This window comes from Perna viridis, chromosome 1 (assembly GCF_037379345.1).
Source record: "Perna viridis isolate PV_CMFRI_1.1 ecotype Kerala chromosome 1, ASM3737934v1, whole genome shotgun sequence".
NCBI lineage: Eukaryota > Metazoa > Mollusca > Bivalvia > Mytilida > Mytilidae > Perna > Perna viridis.
In genome coordinates this window covers 69,406,413-69,433,996 of record NC_142445.1, presented here as the reverse complement: position 1 = coordinate 69,433,996, position 27,584 = coordinate 69,406,413, and the positions used below count along the sequence as shown (strand labels likewise).

The 27,584-nt window shown below is 32.8% G+C and overlaps 1 protein-coding gene across 1 annotated transcript; it reads left to right on the top strand.

Annotated features, from left to right (window-relative positions):
* The first annotated feature begins 54 nt into the window (after positions 1-54).
* LOC148630165 (uncharacterized) lies at positions 55-27,520 on the top strand. The gene is made up of 17 exons (XM_088562125.1): positions 55-230; positions 9,604-9,705; positions 11,382-11,564; positions 12,294-12,374; positions 13,352-13,534; positions 14,088-14,381; positions 14,666-14,811; positions 16,433-16,487; positions 17,332-17,449; positions 17,873-17,957; positions 18,736-18,965; positions 22,479-22,546; positions 23,892-23,919; positions 24,188-24,233; positions 25,514-25,594; positions 26,780-26,899; positions 27,119-27,520. The coding sequence occupies exons 1-17, from the start codon at positions 203-205 to the stop codon at positions 27,272-27,274; spliced, it is 2,004 nt and encodes a 667-aa protein (XP_088418251.1). The 5' UTR covers positions 55-202; the 3' UTR covers positions 27,275-27,520.
* Positions 27,521-27,584: the final 64 nt, after the last annotated feature.

Below are 27,584 nucleotides of genomic sequence, written 5' to 3'. Positions count from 1 at the left end.
AGGTAATTGTACTTTTCGGAACATTTCTAATCCTTTAAAAAAACGTAGCTGTTTAATGTTCCGAGTGTCGCATCTTATCGGCCATTTTGAAAGCATTATAGGAATTTGGCAAATTAGTAAAAGAAAACCTAACTCTGTACAGTCAAGACATATCAAAGGTTTAGGAGTGTAATACAACTAATATTTTACTCCAGTTCTCGTTATGAGTGCTGAGTCTACAGACTCTAAAGGTAATAGAATGTGGAGGTGTCGCCAACATACATGCGTTTTCCAATTATTTAAAATTAAAGCATTTGTCCGTTAACCATAATGGTTTTAAGCTATAAGATTGCAAATTCATAAGCCGAATTAAGGGACAGTTAAAAGTTATCGCCACATAGGACTGGTGCACACCATTAAAGGACAGTAACCCCTCTAGGGATTAGAAAGGACAGGCACATAATGATAAAGTCTGTTGTTGCCCTGTTGGGACACAACTGTTTATAGTCGGCGTCACATAAATAACATACTGTTAAAATTTGAATAAAAATATTTTCTACGACTTTATTGACACCTACCGTCGTTTAAATTGTCTTAAATGACTTGCTCATTCGTTTAGCCAAACGGCTTCTCCCTAAACATTGAATCGTTAAATTCCAGTCAGATTTTAATTCTAGGTGCCAATATTTACATTGTAAAAAGTCGGCCTTGTTTACAGTGATCGGGTTGCTAGGAGATGTTGTTCACGTTTAAATGGTTTGTCCAAAAACCGAAGAACCCAGAATGCACTTCGGCGTTATTCAGATATCTCGAATTTATTTTACGCGAACAACGTACAATACCGAGAAGTTGATCAAGCAGACGATTGTCACCGGAGTTCGACGGGAACTTACGAACTTCGTTTGTAAACAAATCGTCCCGTAAAAACCAACATGGCGGATATTACTATGGGATTTTCCCGTAAGGATTTGTTACGCTTGATTTAAGCTAATAAGCGACTTGTTTTTGAGAAGCTGTTTGGCTAAACGAATGAGCAAGTCATTTAAGACAATTTAAACGACGGTTGGTGTCAATAAAGTCGTAGAAAATATTTTTATTCAAATTTTAACAGTATGTTATTTATGTGACGCCGAGTATAGGCAGTTGCTGCTCGGTAGGGTCTAACCCGTACCCTTACCAACTTTTCCCTGTACCCGTGTATTGTTCTGCTAAAATATTTATTCTTAAGGTATGTTAAGAACTGAAAATTGCGTGAGATGTGGAAAAGTCCATTTCAATTCATTTTTAACCTTTGAGTGCCAAGGCTTTTCATTGATTTTGCCAAGAAAGAATTTGAAGATTTAAATTCAACTACTCTACTTATGACGTCAATAATAGCCTTACGTCACAAGAAAGGGCACAACGACAGGACAATCGTACTATAGTGCTTACGACTACTTACTTTATGTTATTTTAGTTACTTTTATGTTCTTTGTTGTGTATGTCTGTTTTCCATGTCTGGTCTTTGTCCCTGGAATACATTATTTTGATTACCGCTATAACCTTGGTTCCCTTGATTACTCTTTATTATGTAGTCTAAGTATGGATTATTCGACTATAGTTCTTAAGGCAAGTTAAGCTGTTGTAGAAGCATCTGATCAGATCAATGGTCTGGTAATTGTCTGCCTCGTTCCAGCAGGCTGGTTTTTGGTGGGGATTCCCCAAAGCTGCATCCTATTGGGGCAACCTAAACCCCAGTCTACTACAGTACACAGAAATTAAAAGAAAAAGGCATTGCATATAGATTTAATCTCTTTAATGTTTTATGAATGTAATTTCTTCTGTCAAGTTACTCAGTACATGTACGCATTGACATACATACGTACATGTACGTACATAAAAAAGAAAGAAAAGAAAAAAATGTTAACATACAATGTAGATATGATATTTTTAGTCGTTTCAGAAAAATATTTTCAATTTGGGGCTTCTAGATAAATCTTATTTCCCAAATGTAGCCTCTTCATAGATCGATCCAAAAGGGGGCAGGGGTCTGGTCTTCCTTAGGTCAACAAAATTCAGTTGATAACATATAGGAAATCATTGAGCCATGACGGAGCCGGGCTCCCTCTTTCGTGTATCATAACTTATGGAACTACATATATGAAATGACACCTTCTGCTGATCAAAGTTCTCAGAAAAGGATCACTTTCTTTTTATTTCTTCTGATGTAGGTTGATATGTTGGGTAAAAGTTTGTTTCTGTTATCAGGTTAAAAATTTTTAAGTTGCCAGATCAGATCAAACTTAACATATTTTGACTTTATATTTCATTTCCTGCTAGACTAGAGGGGAAATAATCTTTCTAAGTACGATTCTCTCAGAATCTTGTTTTTTATCTTTTATCTTGAACTTAATGAATTATGCTTATTATTTGAAACATTAAAAAGGAATACTCCAAAAATTTTTATATTACAATTATTACTTGTATTTTTTTTTCTCAATCAGAAAATACCTTGTGCTACTACAGAATGTGCAGTAATAAAATTAATTTAAATAATGATATTTTCAGGTAATACAATGTTCCGTGTGATGGATGTCAATTTTGAGTGACCTCCTTTTGAAATATTTGTGATTTTATGAAAATACCTACATGTATATAATGCATTGAAATTGTATGTTTAGATAATTAAAAGTTCATCATTTTTTTATTTGTTGCTTTAATTGTTAAGAGTTTCTTCTATACGGAATACATGTAAAGTGAGATAATTCAGAAAGATAGCACTGAAGATAAAAAACGAGATAAGTAAATGAAATGTGAACATTCAGTGACCAATAGAAAACAATAGGCAGGGTTTGACACTAACTTTTCTAGCTAGGTAGTCCAAAGGACTTTCTGATCAACAAATTAGGTAGTTCTCAAAATTATCTTGTGGCCCTGTCTTTAGGTATAGTAAAATTTGAATAATTAATGTAGGTAGCCCAAAGGACTACCCATTAAAATTTGAAGGTAGACCTCTCGCAGATTAGGGTGGCACAGGACTACCGGACTACTGTTAGTGTCGAACCCTGACAGATAGACCAAAGATCAAAACTTGCAAGAAATTAATTTGTCAATTTACCCTGTAAAGCACCCCACATATCATCATGTTCAGACTTGTGACGTTAGTTATCAGTGCTCCAGCTAGAAATTGAAAGGGGCAGGGTGCTGTTGAGCAGAGGGGGCACCTTTGTAGTCAGAAAAGGGCACTTTTTTTGGTTCGCATGTTTACCATGTCAAGTTGTTTGTTTCATTTTCTATGTATGCATCTGGGAGTATTTCAGCTGCCAAGGTTCATCTTGGGTTTATCTGGTTTCTAACATCTTGATGGTTTTGTCTACTGTTGATTTTACCGTGCTGAGGTTAACATCTCTACGTTGGAAGACCAGTGATAAAGTGGATATGTGTGGTAGTGTATCTGCCAGCAACAAGAGTGATCTAAGTGTAGTTGGGTCTTTAAGACTCTTCAGGATACCATTACCAACTGGGTCACTGCTTATACCTGGCATCCCTAGGTCAACAACAATAGCTTTATAGGATCTAACTATGCTGGAAACTGCTTGGTCATGGGATAACCATCTGTGGTGTTTGGCTTATTTAATGCTCATTGGTGCTTGGTTAAAGGCAGCTTGAACCATTTTCAGGCTGGCTCTATGGATGCAACTATACTTGTAATACTTGTAGATTTTTTCTAACGTTTCATCGGTTTTCTTCATGACTGGTACGGAGTTTAAGCTATCTCTACAGGCTAGTGCAAGTCGATGGTCTCTGCAGTGGTTTGTGATAAGGATGGGTTGCTGTCTTTTAGTTTTTTAGCTGTGAAGTTCGGATATGAATTTTATAAATTTTAATTATGGAGAAAATTCCACGGAGAAGTAAAATTATTGGCAAGTCGGCTTCCGATCTCCTTATGAATACACGTTATTCGTCATTGTCTATCTTGTAATTAATTTTGTTTGCACAACGTTCGAAACTTTTTCATAAATATTTAATCCAATAAATAATAACTAAATCTTTTAAAATCTAACGAGCAGCAAGTTTTTATAAGTTATTTTAAGAAATCTATTTTAAGTCATGTCATAGGTCACGATAAAATCACGTCAGCTGCCATACCGGTTCAAACAACCAATCGAACTTTTAAAATTATGTATTTTTTAAAACTTTTGTTCGAAAATTTAATGTCATCAGTACATGTACGTGGTCACATTAATATTTTATTTGAAAAAAATATAAAATGACTGGTACCGAGTTGAGTCTGTGTTGAACAACGATCTGATAGATGCGTTCGTCTTTGTAACTTTCTGCTTGTCGCTGGCTAGTTGAGCTAAACGTCGTTTCTGCGAAGGCATAGTGGTTTATGAATAACTAAAAACCGACTCAAAACGCACGTTATATACATTTATCAGCTGTGACAGAGTAGTCTTGTTGAGATCAATCGTACCACCCAAGTGGCGGGCACACGCTGAGGTTTTCATCACCTACTTCAAACTAATTATGTTAATCAATTACACAAAACAAAAGGTAAATTGTAACTGATATCTTGTAATTAACACCTTTGAAGTTTAATCTACACTAATTGATTTTAATGACGTGATTGTATTCTCTAGGTAAACTTCAGGTACATGTCATGACTGTAGTTGTAATATTTATGACTGGAAATCGATCGATCATGCAAAACTCCTGTTCTGAGCTTACCGTTGCAAAAAAAGGCACAATGGCGTATCAGAAAAGTCATAAGGGCACCAAGGGCGCGGCGCCCTTCTATTTCGGGCTACTGAGACCATTGGTTATATTATTGCAGAACAATTGCCTTGTTGAATGTGTAGACTGACAACAGTTGCTAAGCCTATATATAGGCTCTTGGCAAAATACGGGAGTACGAAAAGCCTATATATAGGCTCTTTGGCATAGTAAGGGCTAATAAAGAAAATGATGTATATTTTTCTGATATTTCTTGTATGATCGGTTTTCTGAAGTCAAAAGGTCTAAAATATGTAACCAGAAGTTACAGTACCTTACTATTAAATGACTATTTCTCACTTTCCTGTCACGTTTTTTTTTAAATTTTTAAGGGGTTAAAACTTCACCTGAAGGCATTGGATAAAGTTTTGAAAGATTTGATATTGTTTTAAAAGAGAAGTGATTGTGTTTGAATTTCGTACCATACCTAGCGTCCATCCCTGTACCAGCAAAGAATGGATACAATCTTATGCAGAATGAAAAACGAAATCTCATAAACAGTCTGATGCAATTTTAATTCTGATAATATTATGACATTTTAAAGTCAAATATGCAATAAATTAGTACAGATAGCAAAAAATAACGGATTATGATTTTTGGTACTGGAATTTTGTGTTACGCATTTTAGACCTTTTGAAAACAGAAAATTGAATGAAATCTATTTTTTCGACGAATATTTTAAAAAATCATTAATTCTACCCTAACCATCGTGACATTTTGTAAATGTGTACCAACTTCCAGCTGGAAATATCAAGTAATAATTCAGAAATTGGCACAGTAGTATTTAGGTACAGGGATAAGTTGGTACGGGTTACACAATGTAGACCATACCTGGCTGCACATCCACGCATTCGTGGACGGGAAGCCTCTACAGGCTAATCGTCCGCACATCCGGTTTGAGTCAAGAATACATGGAATCATGTCGGAAATGGTTCAGTTACATTTGCAATGTGGAAGTTGTGAGACATTCTTTTTATACAAATATATACTACATGATACAAATACAGTTTAAATCGTAACTGATGTAACAAATAATGATAAAAAATCATTTAGAATTAATACAAAATATGCATTAAACAAACTTGAAAGATTATTTTTGCACATTGAGAAAGATTGTTTTGGCACATGATTCAGTACAACACATTTTAAGTCATAATGCTGCCATTCCAGAGGGCAGGTCTGAAACATATCCATTCACACTGGTCCTTCTTTGTAGAAACTAAAATTTTAAGAACATTCCATGCGTTTTTTTAACATGTGGGATATTATATTTTTGGCCAAGATTTAATTAATTTTTTTAAACATCTGGTAAATATGATTCATCGACTTTGTCACCAGTCATCATACCTTTTTTGACCAACATAAAACCTGTTCATTTTCAAGCACCGGGGCTTGCACCCACTATCAAACTTAATATGCAGTCATACTAGCGTATAACATCAACAGAAAACTGTTCAGTTTATTGTGAACACAGTTCACAATGAATTAATAGTTGTACATTTGTAGATGAGTTCACAACATTTCTGTAACATATCGGGCGTTTCTGTCAATTCCATATGTTTGTGACGAAAACCAGATGAATGGATGATTAGCCTGAAGAGGCTCTCTGTCCATGAATGCATGGATGGGGAACCACTGCATTTTATCTTGCTTGGCTTCAATAACCCTTAAGGCTGTGAGTGCTGTTGTCATCACTTTGTGTCCATTAATGTCGTCCGTTCTGAATTACCAGATAGTTTGTAACCAAAATTTGCATGAATCATTGAATGTTCTTCGGGATATTTTTAACAATCCATGTGTTGGGATTCTTCATCTAGCGAAAAAATGTGCCGGCTGTTACTAAAAATAGAACATAGGTATATTTAGTGGTTCTAGCAGTTAAATAACATATTACTAAGTTAATTACAGTGGTTTTTTTTAAATGATGTCTCCAATGTGGTGAGTTGATACACTGTGACTCCACTCAAAATATCTCCAGGGTGGAGAGTGGAGAAACTAAAATTTGTGTTGACAGTTTACACCTTTGTAATTTTATTATCTGACTAATTAATTACAAAGGGCCCTAGGAAAGGTTGACATTCCTGTAATTGTGTATTACATGCTTCACGGCACACATATGTATGAACAATGCATGCATATTTTGAGAAGTTTACTACTATGAACAATAGTAATTATTAATTATCTGGTCTTAAAAATACATAATAGCTCAATTATGACAACTTCTTGAAATGTTACCTGAAAAAAAAAACATAAACTTCTCGAAAGAGGAAGTTTAGAACCTCCCATCTTCGATATGTGAAATTGAAATATCCTGGGTCAGACTTGAACAATGACTCCGTCAGTAAGTTGCTTTTTTATTTGCTACACATGTTTTAAATATGAAAAAGTTGAAGTGTTTTAAAATTATTAAAACAATCAGTTTTTACATATCAAAGCAAGAACAATAAACATTTTACAGTTGTTTTTTTTTTTTTTAATTCTTATGATACATGCATTTTTTGCAAAAATAGTTTAGTCATGTAAAATCTCTCACCAGAAGGTTAAAATGTGGGAGATCTCCCACATGTATACCCACCCTCTGAGGTTAGAAGGTATGCTATGCCAACATTTTCATGAAAATCTGTTGATCCATGAGTTATTGCCCTTGAAGAGTAAAAAAATGCCAGAGGGATTTATTTTTTAATTTGAAAACCAAGTGGAGAACTTAAATGCTCTCTATTGATTAAATGATTCTAATGACAAAAGAACTGTAGGGTCAAGAGTCCAATATTGAGTTATTGCTTTAGAAGGCTTAAAAAGACTAGTTTTTGACCAGTTGAGCGATTCAGGATTTCTAGAGCCTCTAGTTTATCTTTTGGGATACAAAAAAAGTTTATGTACGAAAAATTATCCAGTGATAGGGATTAAATTTTTTTAGAATGGGCCATTCATTAACATTCTTTGTAAAAAAAAATCTGATTTTAATGGGACATTTTCAGCAGGAATGTGATAAAAAAAAAAACATGGCTCCATCTAATCCCAACACTGAATTATCTATAGATTCCAAGGTATAATATTTTACTTTAATATGGACACTTTCATTGTCCAGTTCACCAAAATATATTCGGATAAAGTCTGCTTCATTATTGTCAGACATTTCATTTCACATTTTGTTGATTAATGTTTAACTTTATCCTTTTCCTGCAAAATTTTCCCAAAGAAAACATAAAAAATTTTAACGTAACTACAACATTGATATATGCTTTTTAAAATTAGTAAAAATGAAGATCTGGTAGTGGAAAAAACTATGTATGTTGTGGTTAGTGTCGAAAAGGTTAAAATGTGTTTAGCATGAACAAATTTGCGTCTACTTTGAACATGCTGAATGCTAGAGAATAGTCAGTAGGAAGCCAGACAACCTTGAGCATTGCTGGAAGACCTTCAACTTTTTTTTTATTGGGGTTTTTGATCCTGCAGGATCTAAATGCATAATGTACTAATTACCATATGTCACCAGTTCATTTAAACACTACACAAAACAAAGTCTGTATGTAACAGTCAGCAAATATGTTCGAGCAATATATCATTGATGCAAATAAAATTAATCAGTAAAAATTAAATCAGTTGAATATTTGAAGGACTCTTTCTTTTTTGGCCCTGTAAGATCATTGGCAGAATGTGTCCAGAAACATTAAATGTGTTAAACATGTTTTTAGTCCAATTCTACAATTTATGATCAATGAACAGGACTTAAAGAGCAGTAATTTTTACCAAGTAAAATTGGTGGGAAAATTTAATTTGATAAAATGTGTCTGTTTAGGAAATTATTTTCTTCAGCCGAAATTGGTTTTATTTGAGTGGAATTACGGTATAAAAATAAATTATTGGAATAATTTTTGGATGTAAATGCAAATTAATTTAAGACAGGTTTGAAAATTTGTGATGAAGGTGAAATGAAACAAAATTTGTAAATGCTAGTGAAGTTGGATCTCTTTTACTATTGATCTACAGATCATGTAAACATTGAAATTGACTGTGTATGCTGATATTTTCACAATAAGGAAAAAAAACCTCCAGTGTTAACAGCACTTTGGTTTGGAAAGATGCATGTATGTCTGGTTAGGGTCAGGACAATGTGCCAAACAGAAAGTTAAAGTTTAAGTGGTACTCTGCACTTTCAGTTTGATATCATGCATGTTGCAGTTTACTACAATACTCAAGTCTTTATTGATTTAGCCATGGATGATTTTTTTCAAAGTATATTCTTGAGACGAGGTTGTCTTTCTTCTATTCTTCACAAATTCTAAACATCAGTACTTGCCATCTTACGATTCATATGTTTAAGGTTCATCATCACCTTTTGACAAGTATGGGCTTCATTTCATCTCAAATTTTCCTGATAGTGACTGGCCAAAAATAACTGTAAGAGATTTTTTAAATTTGAAAACTGGATGGAAAACTAAAATGTTCAATATTGATTAAATGATTCTTATGACAATAGTATAGTAGGGTCAAGAGTCCAATTTTGATTTATTGCTTTAGAAGGCTAAAAAGACTTATTTTTAATCAGGAGTCTTTTTAGCTCACCAAATTTAAAATGTTTAACACTGGACTTTTGTTATTGAAATGAATTGCTATTGGTATGATTTACCCTGTCCTAAATTAGAAAAAAAAATAGTCAACTGCATTCAAGAGAGTAAGACAACATCATACCTTTTTGTAAACTATGGCCTGGAGAAAGTTCTTGTTGTTTCTGAAATGGGAAAGTATTTTTTTGTTGCCATTGTCGATTTAACATAGATAGCTGGTTATTGATGCCTGATCTCTACAATAACTATTTTCCATGGAGACCATAGTATTATAATTTAGAAGTTCTTAAATCTATTTCAGGAGAAGAACGAGTAGAAAACGTCTTAGATGATATTCTAGATGGTCATAATGTTGACGATGATCTGTCTTCTGAAATAAAAGATGACGCAAAAACAAAACCTGGTAAGTAATGTTTTATAGTGTGAACATTAAGACATCAATTCATGAGTTTGTATTAGCTTGATGAAAGATATGTTCATTTCATACTCTGTAGCAAAAATTTGTTCCGAAAGGCTGATAAAATACTTGCTTGTAATTCATTGTTCGATAGATTTAGAAGATTTTGACATTTTTTTTCCTCAAACAGGCATTGTGTTTTGTTATAATTGTTATCAGGAGAAAGATATCTCTCTTTTGTTGTCGTCTGAGCAACAACAGTTTGATTAATTTTCCCAAGATGCCCAGTTGCATGAGCCCTGTAAATTTATACAATACACAAAATGTACAAGTAGAATAATTTAGGAAGATTGGGTATTTGGTTAGTGTATTTTGTATATTTGTTGATTTACTCTTGTGTTTGACTTGTACTATCATAATCAAGTATTATTGATCATTTGTAATGAACCTGTTGTGTCATTGATAGAATAATTTTCATGCTTTCAGAGAAGTGAACTTAGTATGGGTGAACCATAGTTTCTGATTTTTTTTTTCAAGCTTTTCTTCCACTTTCAACTTTGGAAATAAGCAATTGTGCTATTTTGAAAGCTCATTCTGCATTTTATTATGAAACTTGATGTACTACAATGGTGGGTAAAGGGTAGAATCAATAAGACATTCAAATAGTCCCAAAAAATCAAAATTACCTTGGACAATAGTATTTGTTTGTAAAAATGTTATGAAATAATACTTTTATTATAAAATATTATAGAATAATATATTATGAAATAGAATTGTTTATTTTTTATTACTTTTGATTATCATAGACTGATTTTGCATATATATGATTGTTCTAGAGTTGTAGTCAACTCAAGGGCTTAGCATCAGCATGAAATAAATAAATAATTGTCATGGAACTGGAAGTGAAAGAAACATATCAGAACTAGTGATTAGGATTAAAATCATGAGAATGTCATGTGTCATTTTTAATGAGCCTTATGATTTCAGTGGGCCGTTCTTTAACATTCTTAGTAAAAAAAATTAAGATTTCAATAGGACATTTTCAGCTGGAATGTGTTAAATGGTACATGGCACCCTCCCAATCACTGTAGTACAAGAAAATAAAAGGGGTTGTTAGAGCAGGCAAAAAGTTTTTTCAACATTTTGAAAAAAAAGCATCATGTGAGAAAATTCTTATATGCACTCTGACTCTTACTCTCTTATTATAGGCATTTCCTGGTTAACCAGGTGGAAAAAAAAGAACACCACTCACTTTGGTAATAAAAGAAACTACACAGCTGTATAGCTCAATATTGAATTTATACCACTAGTCTTTAAACCATTCATCTTTAATCCAGATGTGACCATATCCTCATGTTACGTATCCTTGTTACATGTGTAATGTGTAGTTCGAAAATGTACAAGTTAAAAAGTAAATTGATATAAAATTAAATGATTCAGATATTGGAATGAAATTTTGATTTTTTTTTTTTAATTGGAAGGATTATTATCAGGTTATGGTTGAGGTAGACTTTTTAAAGTTACAGTGTAAATTGCATATTCCAAAATCCAGATCCCTTGATTAATACCAAATATCACATAGAAACATTAAGGACAAGTAAATTCATGTGTCAATTTAAGTATCTAATCATTATTGATTATATTTGTTGCCTTTTTATCTGTTAAAAAGTGTCTGATTTCAGCAAAAACAAAGACAAGACAAAAACTGAAACCAAAATCTCCAGTAAAGAAAGGCAAGGTTGTAGCTGTGAAGAAAGAGGAGGCTTTTGAGGAAGTGGCCCCTGACATTACTGAAGAGGTTGCTGCTGAAGACCTTCCTGAGGAGGAAGAACTGATAGAGCCCAGAAAGATAAAGAAAGAAAAAGGTATTTTAACTGTTATATATCACTGTTCAGTTTAGTCATAAGTTATGACATAACAATACTTCAGATCTTTTGACGTCATAACTTACTACTAATTTGACACTTTGATTTTTATACAACCACAAACAAAATTTCAGTCGTATAATGCTGTTGTCCTTGCCATCATCAGGTTATTTTGATTTTGTGGTTAAGACTTGAACATATAAGAAATTACAGGCCAAAAAAAAACAAACATTTCCTTGTGTCTAGACAATAACTTGACTTCAAATGAAAAGATCTCTTTGAAATCGTATTACAAGGTGCCATACTATAAAAGATGGCTGGAATTTATTTTGGGTGTTAAGACTTGAACCTTTAGGGACCATAGGGGTCAAATTGCAGAATTTTGCAAATAACTCAAAAACAGTAGGATTTAGCGAAGGTATGGCAGTGAGTAAAATTGTTTGGCATGATAAGATGGACCTATGCCAAAATTTTCATTTTTCATAAGAAGTACTGCAGTATCTCACTGTAACTTCAGTCTGTACTAATTGAGAATTGTATTTGAACTCTAATGTAAATTTTATTGGTTAGCTTTTTATAATCAAATATCTTTTCAGTTCTGTTAGTTTTGTATGCTGTCATGAAAAAGACACAAAATCAGTTAGGGTTGTTGTTGATGTCATATAATGTCATTGTGTCTACTATCAATTGTTAGGAAGTGGACTACTCTAAGTTAGAGCTTTGTTGTAGATTCCCCACAGAAAGTTTCCCCTTCTAAGAAGACTGTAAAAGCTGTTAAAAAGAAGAAGAAAGTAATCAAGACTGAACCAAGTAAGTTTCACAACAATTTTTTTGGACTAAACAGCAATGACAGACCTTCGAGTGCCATATTTTCATAAAATCCCCATCTTTTTTGGTTATCTCTATATTTTGGCATGAAGTTACATCTTTATATTAGTCCTTAAATTTCAAATTAGCTGGTCAAAAATTAAATTTCTTTCTTTTTCTCCAGTGCCCTCCTTAAAAATCTAAATATTTGACCTAATTTTACAAGATTTAGCATTAACCCATAGAAATTTGAATTCCTATTTCTATTGGGACAAATTAAAGCAATTCAATCTGTACTAAGAGAAGTCTGCATCCATTTGGATTTCAATTTATACTGTAACACCCATTGTTTGATATTTCTGATATGCCTCTTTCTTAAAACAAAAGTATTTTGTTGTAATGTTCAAGTAAAAAAAGGGAGAAAAATATTCTTAACAATAAAAAAAAGAATCCCCCTTTGAAGCCCTATTTTCAAGAAGTTAGGTGTTGCAGAACCCTTATTTTTTACTGTGTGTTTTGTCGTTAATTCTTCAGGCGGGATCAATCAGTTAACTTCACACTGAAATGGTGCAGTTAAAATTCAATTCATGGTGTCTTGTTTGGTAAATCTTTTAAATGGTTCTAGGAGCAGAGATTTCTGTTTTTTATAAATTGAAAAGACAAGGAGCATCAGTGACATGTAGGGAGTCTGAAACATGAATAACTTAAAATTAACATGTAAAATTCAGAGGTGTTGGTTTATTAGAGAAGCATGTGTTCTAGGAAGTCTTGTATCTTTCTGTTGGTTGAAACATCATCCGTCACAACATTGGATACAATTTTTTTTGTCCCTCATAGGCTGAGCCGAGATTATATGAAGATTTCGAAACACAAAGTTATATAGATAAATGTCAGACTACTAGTATATTATCAAAAAGAAACTATTTCCAGGGGATTTTCATACTAAATATCCACCATTTAATCTGGCTTTTATTATTCAGTTGAGGCTAAGGAGGAGGAAACGGAGGTAGAGCCAGCTGACGATTCCTTAAATTTAAGTGCTGAAGACGCTGCTCCTACTGAAACTATGGAAACTCAAGAGTATGATACACGGAGTGAGGCTGAGGGTAGTGAAAAAATGGTTGCTAGTGATAATGAGGAGGATGAAAATAAAGACGAGTCTGGTTAGTATATTGGTGTTAACATGTATAAATGTTTGAATCTTTTTAGCTTAGCAGGAGATATATATTGATCATTCTGTCTGTCTGTCTATTTGTCCATTTATAACTTCTTTATTACAGTTTTCTCTGTAACTACTTGTCACAGCTACTTGATGATATTTTGACAGAAGCTTTATTTAGGTGTGCCATGTTGTGGGATTTGATTTCAGACTGAAGCAACACAAATTTTCTGTTTGACAGATTTTATTTTGACCATATGATTACTGGGAGTTTACTTTAGTGGGCTTTCCGCAGTTTTTCTAGTTTTAAATGACCTTTAAAAAGTAACTTCATTTGACAAAAAGACATGATACTATGCAGATTTACCGTTACAATTCTTTTTCACTGTATGTTTACTTTTGATTTTGCCATTTTCTGTTTCTTTGTTTGTTCTGTAAAATCATGTTAAAAAACTACTTACTTTATTACACAACTGCAGTTACACCAATGTTTCATTTTGCATCATTTTAAATAGAATTGTGTGGACTTAATTCATGAATATCTATCCTTTTATCAGATTTTTTTGAGAGTGACCTTGAAAGAGATGAAGGTGATGAACAAGAAGAAATTGTTGAAGAAGAAGAGGAGGAGGAAGAGGAGGTGGAAGAAGAAGAGGAGGAGGTTGAGGATGAAGAAACAGAAGAGGGAACTCAACAGAAGAAATTGTTGAAAGGGCATATATCTCCTATAGAGTGGGATGTTACCTCCGAGGAGGCCAGTGAAGAGGAAGTTGAAGTAGAAGTTGAGGAAGAGGAAAGTACACAAGAAAAGAGTGAAAATGGAAGTGAGAAATCAGAAGAAGAATCGAAGCGTATGTATAGCATTATTATGGTTTAATTTGATTCAAAAGCAATTTTAATTGAGCTGTTGTAAAAAGACAGACATCCTCCATTTGTGCCTGTTTATTTCAGGAAGCAATGTTGATTAGAGCAATTTAAAAGAAAAATATGTTAAAAGAGCTATTATTTTTCCAGCAAGCAAGATGCAGTACTTAGACAGGAGACTTTAAAACCATTTCAGTTCAGTATCATCTATAGTCACAATTGTCATTTTGGTGAAATCTGATATAACCTGCTGATCTTTGCTTTTTTTTAGGTGATTCAAAGTTGAAGTACGTATTTCGAAACGCCAGATTTTTTCTAATTAAGAGTAATAACCATGAGAATGTTGCTTTAGCCAAGGCAAAAGGTGTTTGGTCAACCCCACCACAGAATGAAGCTAGGTTAAATACTGCCTATAGGGTAAGGTTACACCAGTAACAGTAGTAGTCTTTGAGAAACTTGTCAGAACTTTAATTGTTTTGTTCCTGTGTGGGTCAGTACAATAGAATTTCACTCGCTCAAACTCAGATGACTCAAACACAATTTAAAGTACCAAACTTTCCTCCTATATAAGCAATATAAATAACCTTGAATTTTTCAAACACTCAAACTAGCTAGTCGGTCGGTTCGGTAATAAATCTTTGAGAATAACTCTCACTAACTCGAACTTGTCAGCCATTTTGTCAGCTTGCAATTGGGTCAGAAAAGGTGTGAAAAACTGAAACAACACTATTAATCAAAGTGACATTTAAATTAATTACAGGTAATATTTAAGTCATCACTAATTAGGTAGTTTTACTGATTGAAGTTCCACAAATCAACAAACCTATCGAAACCGAATGATAAATATCCAAGATTTAACAAAACTTTGTGGGAAGTAAACAATTTCTAATGATAAAGTTGAAGTCGGACCAGCAACAAAGAAAAATCCGGAAATATACAAACTTCAATTTCTCGAACTCCCGATAACTCAAACACATTTCAATGGTCCTTTAGAGTTGGAGGTACCGAGGATTGACTGTATTTAATTTATGAAGGTTATGCTTGTGATATCACTTAAGTTATTTGTTGTATTAAGAGCAGACATCATTCAGCACCTAGTACAATGCAGCAATACACTAGATACTTTTTAAATATTGTAATTATACCCCTATTCTGAAGGAGAGGGGGGGTATACTGTTTTATCCTTACCTGTGTTTCAGTGTGTCTATAACAATTTTTTTCTGTTAGTTTTCTCGGCAACTACTCATCACAATAGGTTGAAATTTTTAATACAGTCTTCCAGTAGGTATGCCATATGGTGGGATTCATTTTCTGAAAATTTTACAGCAACCTCCTGTTTACCTCGGACTTTGTTTATTTTAAAACTTTATATATTTTTTTTTTGCCACACATTTCTTGGCAACTACTGATTACAGCAACTTGAAATTTTAAGACATACTTCCTGTAGGTATATCATGTAGTAGTTTTCAGAAAAAATGTGACAACAACTTCCTGTTTAATTAGGACTTAGTTTATTTTCCTTATATCGCAATTGATATTGGGGTACCACTAGTGAGCCATTGCTCACCGATATTTTGTTCCCTAAAATTAGAATTATGAAATTCATGTCAGAGTGCTGCATGCTGCACTACACAACTTTGACTGAAAGTCAAGGAATTTTGCTAGGTATATATATTTGTGTTGACCTAGTATTCATTTTGACCAACTGCCTGTTTTATGTATTATGAAAAAAGTTTTTTTTTTAATCAATAGCTAATTTAGAATTTGTTCATATCCATTCTTTAAATTCTGTTTAAATTGAGTTCTGTCTGATATTATTACTGTCTAACTTTGTTTGAGTGAAGGTGTTGTTCAGTTCAGATAGGTTTTCATTTTATGCAGGTTCAAAATGCACAAAAACTATCATGAAAAGACCTCAGAAAATTTCTGGTTTGTTTGGGATTAGATGTTAATAATAAGTGTATATTTTTAGTTATTTTTAAGTTATTAGTTTCCAGTACAGGGCTTTAACACCTTTAACCTTAAATTTTCTTTTCAGAACAATGACAATGTGATACTGATATTTTCTGTCAAGGAAAGTGGAAAATTCCAAGGTATTGGTTCACCAACAATATTAGTCGCTTGTATAAAACAGTTTTATTAGCATTTATAAGATTGTACTACCATCATACGTCTATTTATAATTAATTTAACAATGAAAATAAACTAAGTATTTAATTACACATTGCATAATTATTCATGAAATACATGATGCAACACAAGCAATGTTGAGAATAGATAATCAATTTACTTCTTTGCATATAATTAAACATGCTGATCTCATTGGATAAACAACTTTACACATGATGTCTCATGAGTTGATGAAACACAACTTGCATTATTTATATAGGCCGTGCCCACATTTAAGTGGGCTACTTTTATTGATCACTGTGTATTTCCTATTTTCTATGAATATCTTAAATAAAATTGAAATACATTAAGAGAAACATTAGGTGAGTGTAAAGGCTTGAACACTATACATATCCCATTGACATGGTTTCCACTCATTTCTATCTTCTTAGTTTTCTTCAGTTTTCATGTGAGACCAGTTACATTCAGCCAAGTCTGATTTTGAATTATGTATCCACTCTCCATAGTAACTCAGATATAAACAAGCTGACATGTTAAACATTTCAATTGGAAAAAATAGATTATCCTTCAGTGATGAGTGATTATTTCTGATTTGACCATGTTATCCTAGAGGGTGGAAAAAATAGTTTGATCAAGATTAGGCTAAGGAAGCTGATTTTCTGAAATCTATAAAAAGTTTGAAATCATCCGTTTGCTGGAAATCTTGCACAAAATCACCCCTTGTGCATTATTAATAACAGGGATATAATGAGAACTAAACTTTAACACCACTACTTACAGGAGAACCTATTTATATGACTTTTATAGGCTATGCAAGGATTGCTGACGAATCTACCAAAGATCATCCTCCAATACGATGGGTGTTACCCCCAGGTCTGAGCGCAAGGGCATTAAGTGGAGTGTTCAAACTTGATTGGATAAACAGGTTTGATGAATATTTTGTGGAATAAGTAGGATATTTCTTGTTATTGTAGAATTTTATCCTAAAAAATAAGTCATAGGTTGATATCTCTGATGAGTTACATTTCTGATAATGTAGAGAAAACATTCTTAAACACAATAAGAGATTTCTGGTGAATTGACTTTCATATTGAAAGAGATGAAATAAGAAAAGTAACAAAGGAAAATGCCCAGAAGATAACAAACCTTATATTATATAGAGCCAGATGTCATCTTTGCATATTCTTTTAATCTTCCAATACAAAAACAGTGTTTTCAACTTAAATTACACAAGTAACTTAAAGTATATCATAAAAACAAAAAAATACAAATAGTGTGTTTTTTGTATGAAATGTTATCTCTATTGGAGAGATTAACAAAGTAGTGATATTAAATGTTATATATACAGGAGAGATTTACCTTTTACTAAAACTCAACACCTTCACAATGGATGGAATGATAACAAACCAGTAAAGATTGGTCGTGATGGACAGGTATGTAAGACTATATATATGTATGATGGACAGGTATGTTAGACTGTATATATTTATGATTGGTCATGATAGACAGGTCAGTTAAACAATATATAGGTATGATTGGTCATGATTAAGAGGTAGGTTAGTCTATATAAGTTATAGTAGACATTGTAAGTCGGTTGATGGATATGAACAAAGATCTTTATATTGTGTATAGATACATAGTACCCACAACTATAACTACCTTCACAGTATTCATAATTTGAAAAAATAAATCGGGGGAATCGTCATTTTAACATCATTTTATCACAGATTGGCTATTAATCTGGCATTATTTTACCTACAGTGATACATAAATGGCCAGCCTTTGGTAAAACAATGATAATATGGAGTTTCCATGATTTATTTTAAATCTGAAGGGACTAGTTTCTTGATATTTTATAAAAGGCGAAACCTATGTGTTGGCAAACTTTATGGAGCAAAATTCTGTTGTGACTTTAGTAAAATTCGGTAAAACTTGTCTATGACATCAGAAATATTTTTATCAAAGTTTTACCATGGCTGTGGCCTGAACACTTTTGAAGCATATCATATAAGAACTGAATGTGTTATAATCAACAGATAATAACTGGCAGTAACAAAACAGTATATTGTTAACCAGAAACATTACTTATGATTTCTATTATTATCTTCACATCCTTTATACAGTATACTTAATAGTACCAAGTGAAACTTAAAATATTCCTCAGAAACTAATTGCTGGTACTTGTGTTAAATCTTGATGTTATGTTTGCAGGACATTGAACCTAGATGTGGAGAAATGTTGTGCAAACTTTTTCCAGCTGATGACAATGTTGATGTAAGCTCAATTGCTCGTAAAGCACGCAAGCGTCATTCAGCTCGTAGAAACAGTGGTGGTGGAGGAGGAGGAGGAGGAGGAGGTGTAGGTGGAGGTGGTGACAGACGGAGAGAAAATTTCAGGGGACGAGATTTTCGTGGTAGAATGGGACGTGGCGATTTCTTTAGGTTAGGCTTCAACATGTGTTTTTCTAGAGGAGTAACTTGACAAATAAACTAATCTTGATGTAATGTATTTCTATGGTATCCAGCTACAAGACACCAACATTCTCCTATCCTTGGTCCAATCTTACCAAGCTCAGCTGAACAAAAAAATAATGTCTTCAAAGCTGCTGATAATTTTATTTTAAGTTTTTTTTTGTAATTATTAAAAAATGATATATAACTAAATTATTACTAATATTGGTAAGTATGAGCGGCAGATCTCAATACAGCAATTAAAACATTTGCCTTAATCTGATTTCCTTTTGAAGATGTTGCAGCTCTCTTTCTTTATAAGAGGAGCCCTGAGAAGGGACAAATTAATTATCCAACTGATTGGGGCCAAATGGTGAAAGTGCTAATTTGAAAAGTGATCTAAATTGGATATAAAAAGCCTAATACTGTACAAGGAATCATTTTGCGAATCCTTCATGAAGATATTTCCAGGACTATACTATTCTCTGAAAGTTAAGGACTTTTCAGGTTGCAGATAAAGGACTATTTTCATAATACAAGTGATTAAAAAAAGGACTAAAAATTATGGACTTTCACAATTTCAAAAATGGACTTTCCAATGTAAAAAAAGGGTTTGTAGTGTGTTTAGCTCCTAATGATAAAAAGGACTTAATATGATGGTTGATAAGAGATGTCAACCATATACCACATATAAATGGACATTTTAATGTATATGTGGTTTTTATGTAGTGGACTAATGTGAAATAATTGAACTTTCATTGCACATGGACATTAAATACATAGGACAATGTCCGATTTAAACTATTTTCCACAAAGGACTTTAGTATGGTGACTTTAAAACCATTACGTCTGTGTGGATTACGGTAAATTATGGTATGTTATATTCAGTAAATATTGGTTACGGGCTTCTTAGTTATATGTCTAAACAATTGGTTGCTTCAAATATACATCGATTGTGAGGTCATTTTAGTAATCAATATACAGGTATATTTGTAAAGTAGTATAAGGCTGGGGTTTTTATGTGTTTACTCTACCAAGAATTTCTACTGTGTTCTGTAAATGTTGATTACTACATATATGCCCATTTGTTCATTAGTAATCATTATATATAGATTTTAATGACATCATATTCAAGGTAATATATACCATATTTTGATGTGTAAAATACACAATTATGTATTGTAGGCAGTGCAACTTCTGAAGGTCTGAACATGTGAAAAAACATTTTTTTCAGACTTAGATTGCAGTAGAATTTTGTAAGACCCAAGATCAATATTTTGCACTTGATTGGTCAATTTATTTACCTTGATGCAGTATTTCCTACAAAAATGTAAAGGAAGGAAACTTGTATTCAGACTAAATAATCATGTAACAATCAGTAGCTACATAAATTGGATAATTTTAATTTTGAACCATGATAAAATTGACACGGGGTGCATGAAATGGCTTATAATACAAAATCGAAAGTTAAGAAAATCTTACATTTCCAGTTTTGGTTGTAACTCAGATCTAGCAATTTTTCATTTTAAAATATACTTTGATTGATAAAAATTGTAAGAAACAATCATAATAAGTTTCAAAATAATCGCTTTTAGCTGCAAAAGCATTTAATAAGGAGGGTTTGACAAAAAAGGACTCAGTTACTTTTTGGTTTTCGGTTGTTTCAATTTAATCTTGAATCGTGTTTTAAAAGAAAGAAATATTGTACAACCTTTGTCTGAAACATCTTATTAAGACATTAAAACATGATTTGAAGAAAATATAATTTAGAATTCAATACTTAAGGATGTATTTGATGATAAGATAAACTTTCTGTCAGTAATATTTCACTTCCGGTTTGTATGTTTACATTATGCGATGTCTTTTCTCTTATGAAAATGTTTTATTTCGTGGTGGCCAATTCTTATATAATGATGCATAATACAAACCCCCATGCTCTGGAAGTGATTTTTATTTAAAAATTTGTGCATTATACGTACCAAAATATGGTAATCACATGTGCATTTTTTATATTGACTTTAACAAGCCATGTGTTGGTCAGGATTGTACATTCTGTAAAGACTTTTTATATTTACCCTGATGAGTTTAATATATAAATCGGGCATATATATCTTGTGGTTTTTTTTTTAAAAATGCAAAGTTGCAGTTTGACTAGTTTATTTCATTACACAGGCAGACAGGTTAATTGACTGATCACTTTACTGACTTAAGTCATATGGTAAAACAATGAAGTTACCGAGATCTATTGTAAAAATGAGAAAATCGTAGAACCTAAAGCAATGTTCCTTTGTTGGCAGTTGAGTTCCTTCTCAGTATACAAGAAATTAATTGAAATTTAAGAAAATTATCCAATTTTAATGTTTGAAAAGGAGTAGATAAGATGAGGTTCAATGAGGGGTGTGGATGATGGCATGAAAGTATTAAGATTATTTGGTAAGCACTACTTTTCAAAGAACCCAGAACATCTATTTTCTACATATTTCAATTTTTAGAATAATTCCTTACTTAAAATAATTTAATGTGCACATTTTTCACGATGTTCACTGCAAAAAAATTAAGAGGTTTTTGTATTATTATTAAAATACGAGAAAGGTTTTCTGGTATACAAACCTTGATTTTATTTTAAATCAATAGCATAAAGAATTTTAGATTTAGCTTTGACTCTCATCTTGACCTTTGACAACTTTCATTAAGTTTTTTTTTTTTTTGTCAAAGCCACGAATTTATGCATATAGATATATAGTACACTAACATGTGATTTGTCTCGATATTTCCAAGTTGTCTTGAACTTTGACCTTTTGGTTAAAAGCAGACTTTGCCTTGTTATACTTGGTGCAGAAAAAGAATTCAGGTCAATGGAAACTACACCTGTTATTGCATAATAAATATGTTCACTTCTTTTAGAGTAAGATCATCTTTTGGAATAGATATTTTATCTCCATTATTGATCAATCATTAACATCCTTATAAACACACTAATTAATACATATACTTGGTCTGTAGAAAAATCTAGAACCCTCTGTTGATTTTCAAGGAAAAAACAAAGAAATCCTAAACTCATCAAAGGATAACATATAATGATATTGATGTAGTATCTGGATATTCTATAATTTGGCCTTGAATACGCATTATATTTATAATTATGTAAATTACAAAGACCTTTACTACACTGTTATAAACCATTTGATGAGGCAACCAATTGTGATGATATTTAATTGTACATATTAATTGATTGTTCTTTTACCTGTAAACTAAGAAATTATTCTGGAAAGGCAATCATGAAGTCAGCTTATGGTATTTTTGTTGAATTTGAAATAACTTTAGTAAAATCAAAGATCCTGTCACATTGACTGAAAAAAAAATGTGGATATACTCGTGGTTAGATTACAGTAACATCATGATTGCTCTATTTATTTTAACATCAATGCTTCAATGTAACATTATATATTGGTTGTTGTGTTTATTTTGTTCTGTTTGTTTATACCCAATTTTACCCCCTTGTAGGCGGCGACGTTCAGATGATTTTGATGGACCAAGAAGGAAAAGACCAAGGAATGATTTTGATAGAGAAGGTAGAGAAAATTAAGGGAAATATTTCTTTGATGTGATACAGAGGGCTACACTACAATACCCTTGTCTGTCAGTCCATCCAGTCATTCGTTTAACTATTTTGGTCTCATTTTGAGCTTCAATGCGGGAAATGTTTGAAATCCTGCAGTCCTTTGCAGTCTTTCATTCAACATCATTCAGTGTCCAGACATTATGAAAGGAGATGGCTATCTGTACTTGATATTTTTGTTCTGTTCAAATGGTCTAGTATATGGATGCTTTAGGCAGAGATAAATTTTAGTTGAATTTATCAAAATTGATGTTCTCAGTATAGGTATTTTTTTTGTTAATCTGTAAGTATTATCAAACCTTCTGGTGTAACTGGTATGATAAGTGAGCTAATATGAAATATTTCTACAAAAGAAATGACAATCTGTTTTACAATGTAAGTTCAGGTTGGTGCTTTTTCATTGAAATGTTTAACTTAAAAAAGTGCCTAACTTAGTCACTGGATGTACACATTCAGACCAAATCCCCATGTTGCTGCCAACCATAGAAGTTCCCTTGGTTTTAATTATGTAATTTGTACATAGATTGAAAACTGAATTGACTTGCCAAAAAAATTAAAGTGACTATCCCCTGCCTCTTATATGCCACTTAAGTTACTATCCCCTGCCCCCTATATGCCACTTAACTTAAAGTGCTCATTGGATTTTAATGAAACTTACTAAGGGATATAGTGTGTGTAGATGTGCATGAAGGAAGATAATTATTTTGGGATGTCTTCAGCAAAATCCAAATGACACTGGGGTTAGGTGTTAAACTTGTTTAAAGAATATGTAGTTGATCGTGCTGTTCATTCTAATGCTTTTTATGCAAATACGAATATACACTAAAAAAATATTACAAATAAGAGAGAGAGAGAGAGAGAGAGAGATAGATAAAACCGAACTTTATCATGTTAAATTGACAACTTTTGAATTACACTGTATCATTAAGTAAAAAAGTTATGATTCCCAACATTTCTTTGCATAGGAGTGAAGGAGAAGTTAATAAAGCTAGTCATATCTCCGCTTTGAAAATTTAGATTATTATATGATAAGAACCGCCTTGTCTCCTATCCTGGTGCTTTATACATTTTCCCTGTGTTCAATGGGTTTTTGTTAAAGTGAAGGTTAGGCATTGCATGGATAAGAAGTAAGATCATTAAGGTTTTAACAAAGATAAACTGAATTAGGGTTTTTCATGTTGCAAACATTTTGTACCAGTATCACTCTATAAGCATAATCTTAGTTTCAGATTTAATTTGAATGCTGTATTGTGACTTGATTATATATTTTAGTAAATAATTGTTTATTCTTTTGACAGGTCGAATGTACAGAGATAGACCAGACAGGTGAGACACAGCTAGCTATAATTATAACAAATGTCACTTCTGAGTTACATGTTTAGATAGTTTCTCTTTCATGCTTCAGATATTGAAAAAAATTATTAATTTGTTCACGGAAAAAATAAGGAAGATTGAAGCTGAGAAAAGATCTAAAATTAATTATCATCTGTAAAAAAACAACTTAACTTACTAGAACACCTATATCTTTCAGTTGAATGATTTTAATGACCAGAAAAATAGTAGAAAACAATATCAATAAAATTTTTGTTTGCAGATCTCCAAGGTATGCAGGAGTTAGAAGAGACACATTCATCAATGGGGTAATTGTTAATTCATTTTTATGTTTTCTGTAGCCCAACTGTAATTGCTACTAGACATTCTATTGCCTTAGAGAAAGGGAAATTTTAGTATTGAAGCTAATCCTGTACTGTATAAAAAGAATTCAAAGAAAGGTTTGCTGTGAGAGTTTCCTTGACATTTTTTTGAAGATCTATGGTTAGCCTTTTGCTGACATATTCTGAAGAACTATGGTTAGCCTTGAGCTGACATATTTTGAAGAACTATGGTTAGCCTTTAGCTGACATTTTTTGAAGACCTATGGTTAGCCTTTAGCTGACATTTTTTGAGGACTTATGGTTAGCCTTGAGCTGACATATTTTGAAGAACTATGGTTAGCCTTGAGATGACATTTTTTGAAGATCTATGGTTAGCCTTGAGATGACATTTTTTGAGGACTTATGGTTAGCCTTGAGCTGACATATTTTGAAGAACTATGGTTAGCCTTGAGATGACATTTTTTGAAGAACTATGGTTAGCCTTGAGCTGACATTTTTTGAGGACTTATGGTTAGCCTTGAGCTGACATTTTTTGAGGACTTATGGTTAGCCTTGAACTGACATTTTGTCTTCTGGTATGGTTGTTGTCTCTTTGACATATTCATTATATATATTCTCAATATATTGATGTGATAGACCTACTCTGCTTATAGTGTCAACTGACAGTTTCACAACCCTACATCTATAGACTCTTGGTTTTTGTGCATCAATTTGAATTAGTTGGTGAATCATGATAAAACTTTAATTCAAGGTACCAAACCATAAAATGGAAGTTGATTTTTGTGGTTATGGCCATAACTGTTTCGGAATAGTGGTCAATAGGGACAGAAGCAGGCCCTTTTTTAAACTAAAATCTAGGAGTCTGGATCTCTATAAATTGATTTCATATTCCTCCAGTCACACTTGGATTATTTTGGTGGTAATTACAGTATCCACAAATAAATTCGGGGCGAAAAGAAGCATTCAACAAACATTTTTCAGGTTTGTGGGGAATAATTTAAGTTCTAGACCACAAAAGGAGGATTTTTTACCTATAGGGATGAGGACCAAAAATGTGTCAGAAGTAAACATATTCTTAGTTTGTATAAAAGAAACTCATATCCTTATGTTAGCTGCTAATCGGACGGTTCTTTGACTAACATTTTGTCACAATCGAGTTTGATTACTTGTTCCAGTTTTTTTCGCATAACTCATGATGCATTATTTAGGCCTAAAAACTTCGAGGTTTTTATTTTGACTACATAATAGTTTTTTCTGTATTTCAGTCTTATAATGATTACATTCGTGAATTCCAACATGCCAGACCACCAGTACATCCTCCTGGTATGCCACCATATGGACCTCCAGTAAGTTTGTAGTGAGAATAATCTGTGCTTTCAAAAGCTTAAAAGGAGTTGATTTTTTTTTTTTATATATTTCAATTGATTGGAAATACATACTCCTATGACTTTAAATTCATTATAGTATTAGTTCTGATAGAGAGAGTGATCAAGGGAACCAAGGTTATAGCAGTAATCAAAAGAATGCAATCCAGGGACAAAGACCAGACACAGAAAACAGACACACACAACAAAGAACATGAAGTAACTAAAATAATACATACAAAATAACAAAAGCAGATGAGCAACTCAGACTCCACTAAAAAGTGGGAGCATGGACCAGGTGCACCGGTAGGGTAAGAGTCCTCTGCTTTTCTAGAAACACCCACCGAGTTGCTCATAAAAAAGTCAAGTCTGGGGTAGACAAATGAGGAAAGGAAAACTATGACCCGTTAAATGAATAAATCAGTTTTCATGGTGCAGATAGATATACCATAACGATCCACGAGTTCATGATGACGACCATAAAACTTCTGTAGTGATGACTTCATTCTTGTAGCAACATAACCCTGTTCCAGAAGCCTATTTGTTAGAATTCTAGTGCGATACAAAAAGTCTCTGTAGTTACGACAAGCTCTGGCATAACGTATAAGTTGTGATATGAACACTCCATACGCAGGTGCTGAAGGGATGTTGCCACAGATAAAAGTTGACAATTCTGAATGAAGTCATCACGTTTGTTGTAAAGTTTGGTCAATAGTTTTCCTTTACCATCAATTTTTAAGTGTAGGTCAAGATATGAGGCTGACTTCACAGTGTGTTTAGTATCCTTTATCTCAGGTTCTTTGGGGTAGGTACGATGTATCATAGCCCCGAAATTAGGATTGTTTAAAGATAATACATCATCTATATAGGGATGGACTACTATTGATTGTTTATAGCATTGAAGAACTTTTATTTTCTGATTCTCATAGAAGGACATAATATGATTTTAAGCTATGCCTATGATGGACTGAGCTCAATGTTGTATTGAAAGAGGAAACAGTGCCTCTTTACTTGCACAGGCATCTACTTCTGTGTCAAATTTTTGTCACTTCCGTCAGAATATTTTTTTAGCCATATATATATATGTTTCATCCTGTATGTTTCAAGGAATTTTAACTTATGGTAAGCAGTCTCTTTTTGTTGCAATATAACAATTATTATTTATAGCCCCCTGGTTTTGGAATGGAAGCTATGCCACCTTATCCATACGACCGACCAAGAGAGTACCTCCCACCTCCTGAGTATGCCCAATCAGCCTCACGATCAAGAGTTTCTGATAAGAGATCAGTAAGTATATTTGTAAAGATTTTATGCTTGAAGTATTACAACAGTTACAAGACTTGGATTAAATTCTGCTAATCTATGGTGAACTTACCATGATCTTGGGAACAGAAACTAGTCCAGTAAAACTGGGAGATAGTAAGTCTGTTGTATTATGGTTACTATTTTACCAGTTATTAATTATTTTTCATCAAAATTTTCATATTTTTGGGGTTTTTTTTACAGTATGAACGTGATGTTGATGAATTCCTGAGGCGAACCTCTGAACCAATGTCAGGTCATAGAAGTCGAGAACGTGATCGAAGTAGGGAGAGAGACAGAGACCATCACCGAGGAGACAGGGAACACAGACATCGTCATCGAGATAGACGATCAAGATGAGGAGAGATTACAAGGGTGTTAGAGTTGTAGAGAGTGTTATATTGTTGTGGAATTATTCATGTCTTTCATTGGAATGAGAGAAATGTAAAAGAGAGAAATTAAGGATTATAGAATGAAGTGCTATGGATCTGTTTTCATTCACTTTTATCATTTGTGTCAATCTTTTTTATACATTTTACTTCCTTTTTTTTAATTTGTGTATTTATGTATGTGAGTCCTACATAAAATAAATGTGATTTATAAGAAGTACTTATTTATGTCCCTGAGGTTATTTTTAGAAGGACTCCCAGTTTTATGTAGAGTCCAGGTT

Coding starts and splice junctions, on each gene's coding strand:
- LOC148630165 (XM_088562125.1), top strand. CDS start 203: ATGAGTGCTGAGTCTACAGACTCTAAAG. Junction 14,812..16,432: donor GGTTAAATACTGCCTATAGG/GTAAGGTTACAC, acceptor TTTTCTTTTCAG/AACAATGACAATGTGATACT. Junction 17,450..17,872: donor AAACTTGATTGGATAAACAG/GTTTGATGAATA, acceptor TTATATATACAG/GAGAGATTTACCTTTTACTA.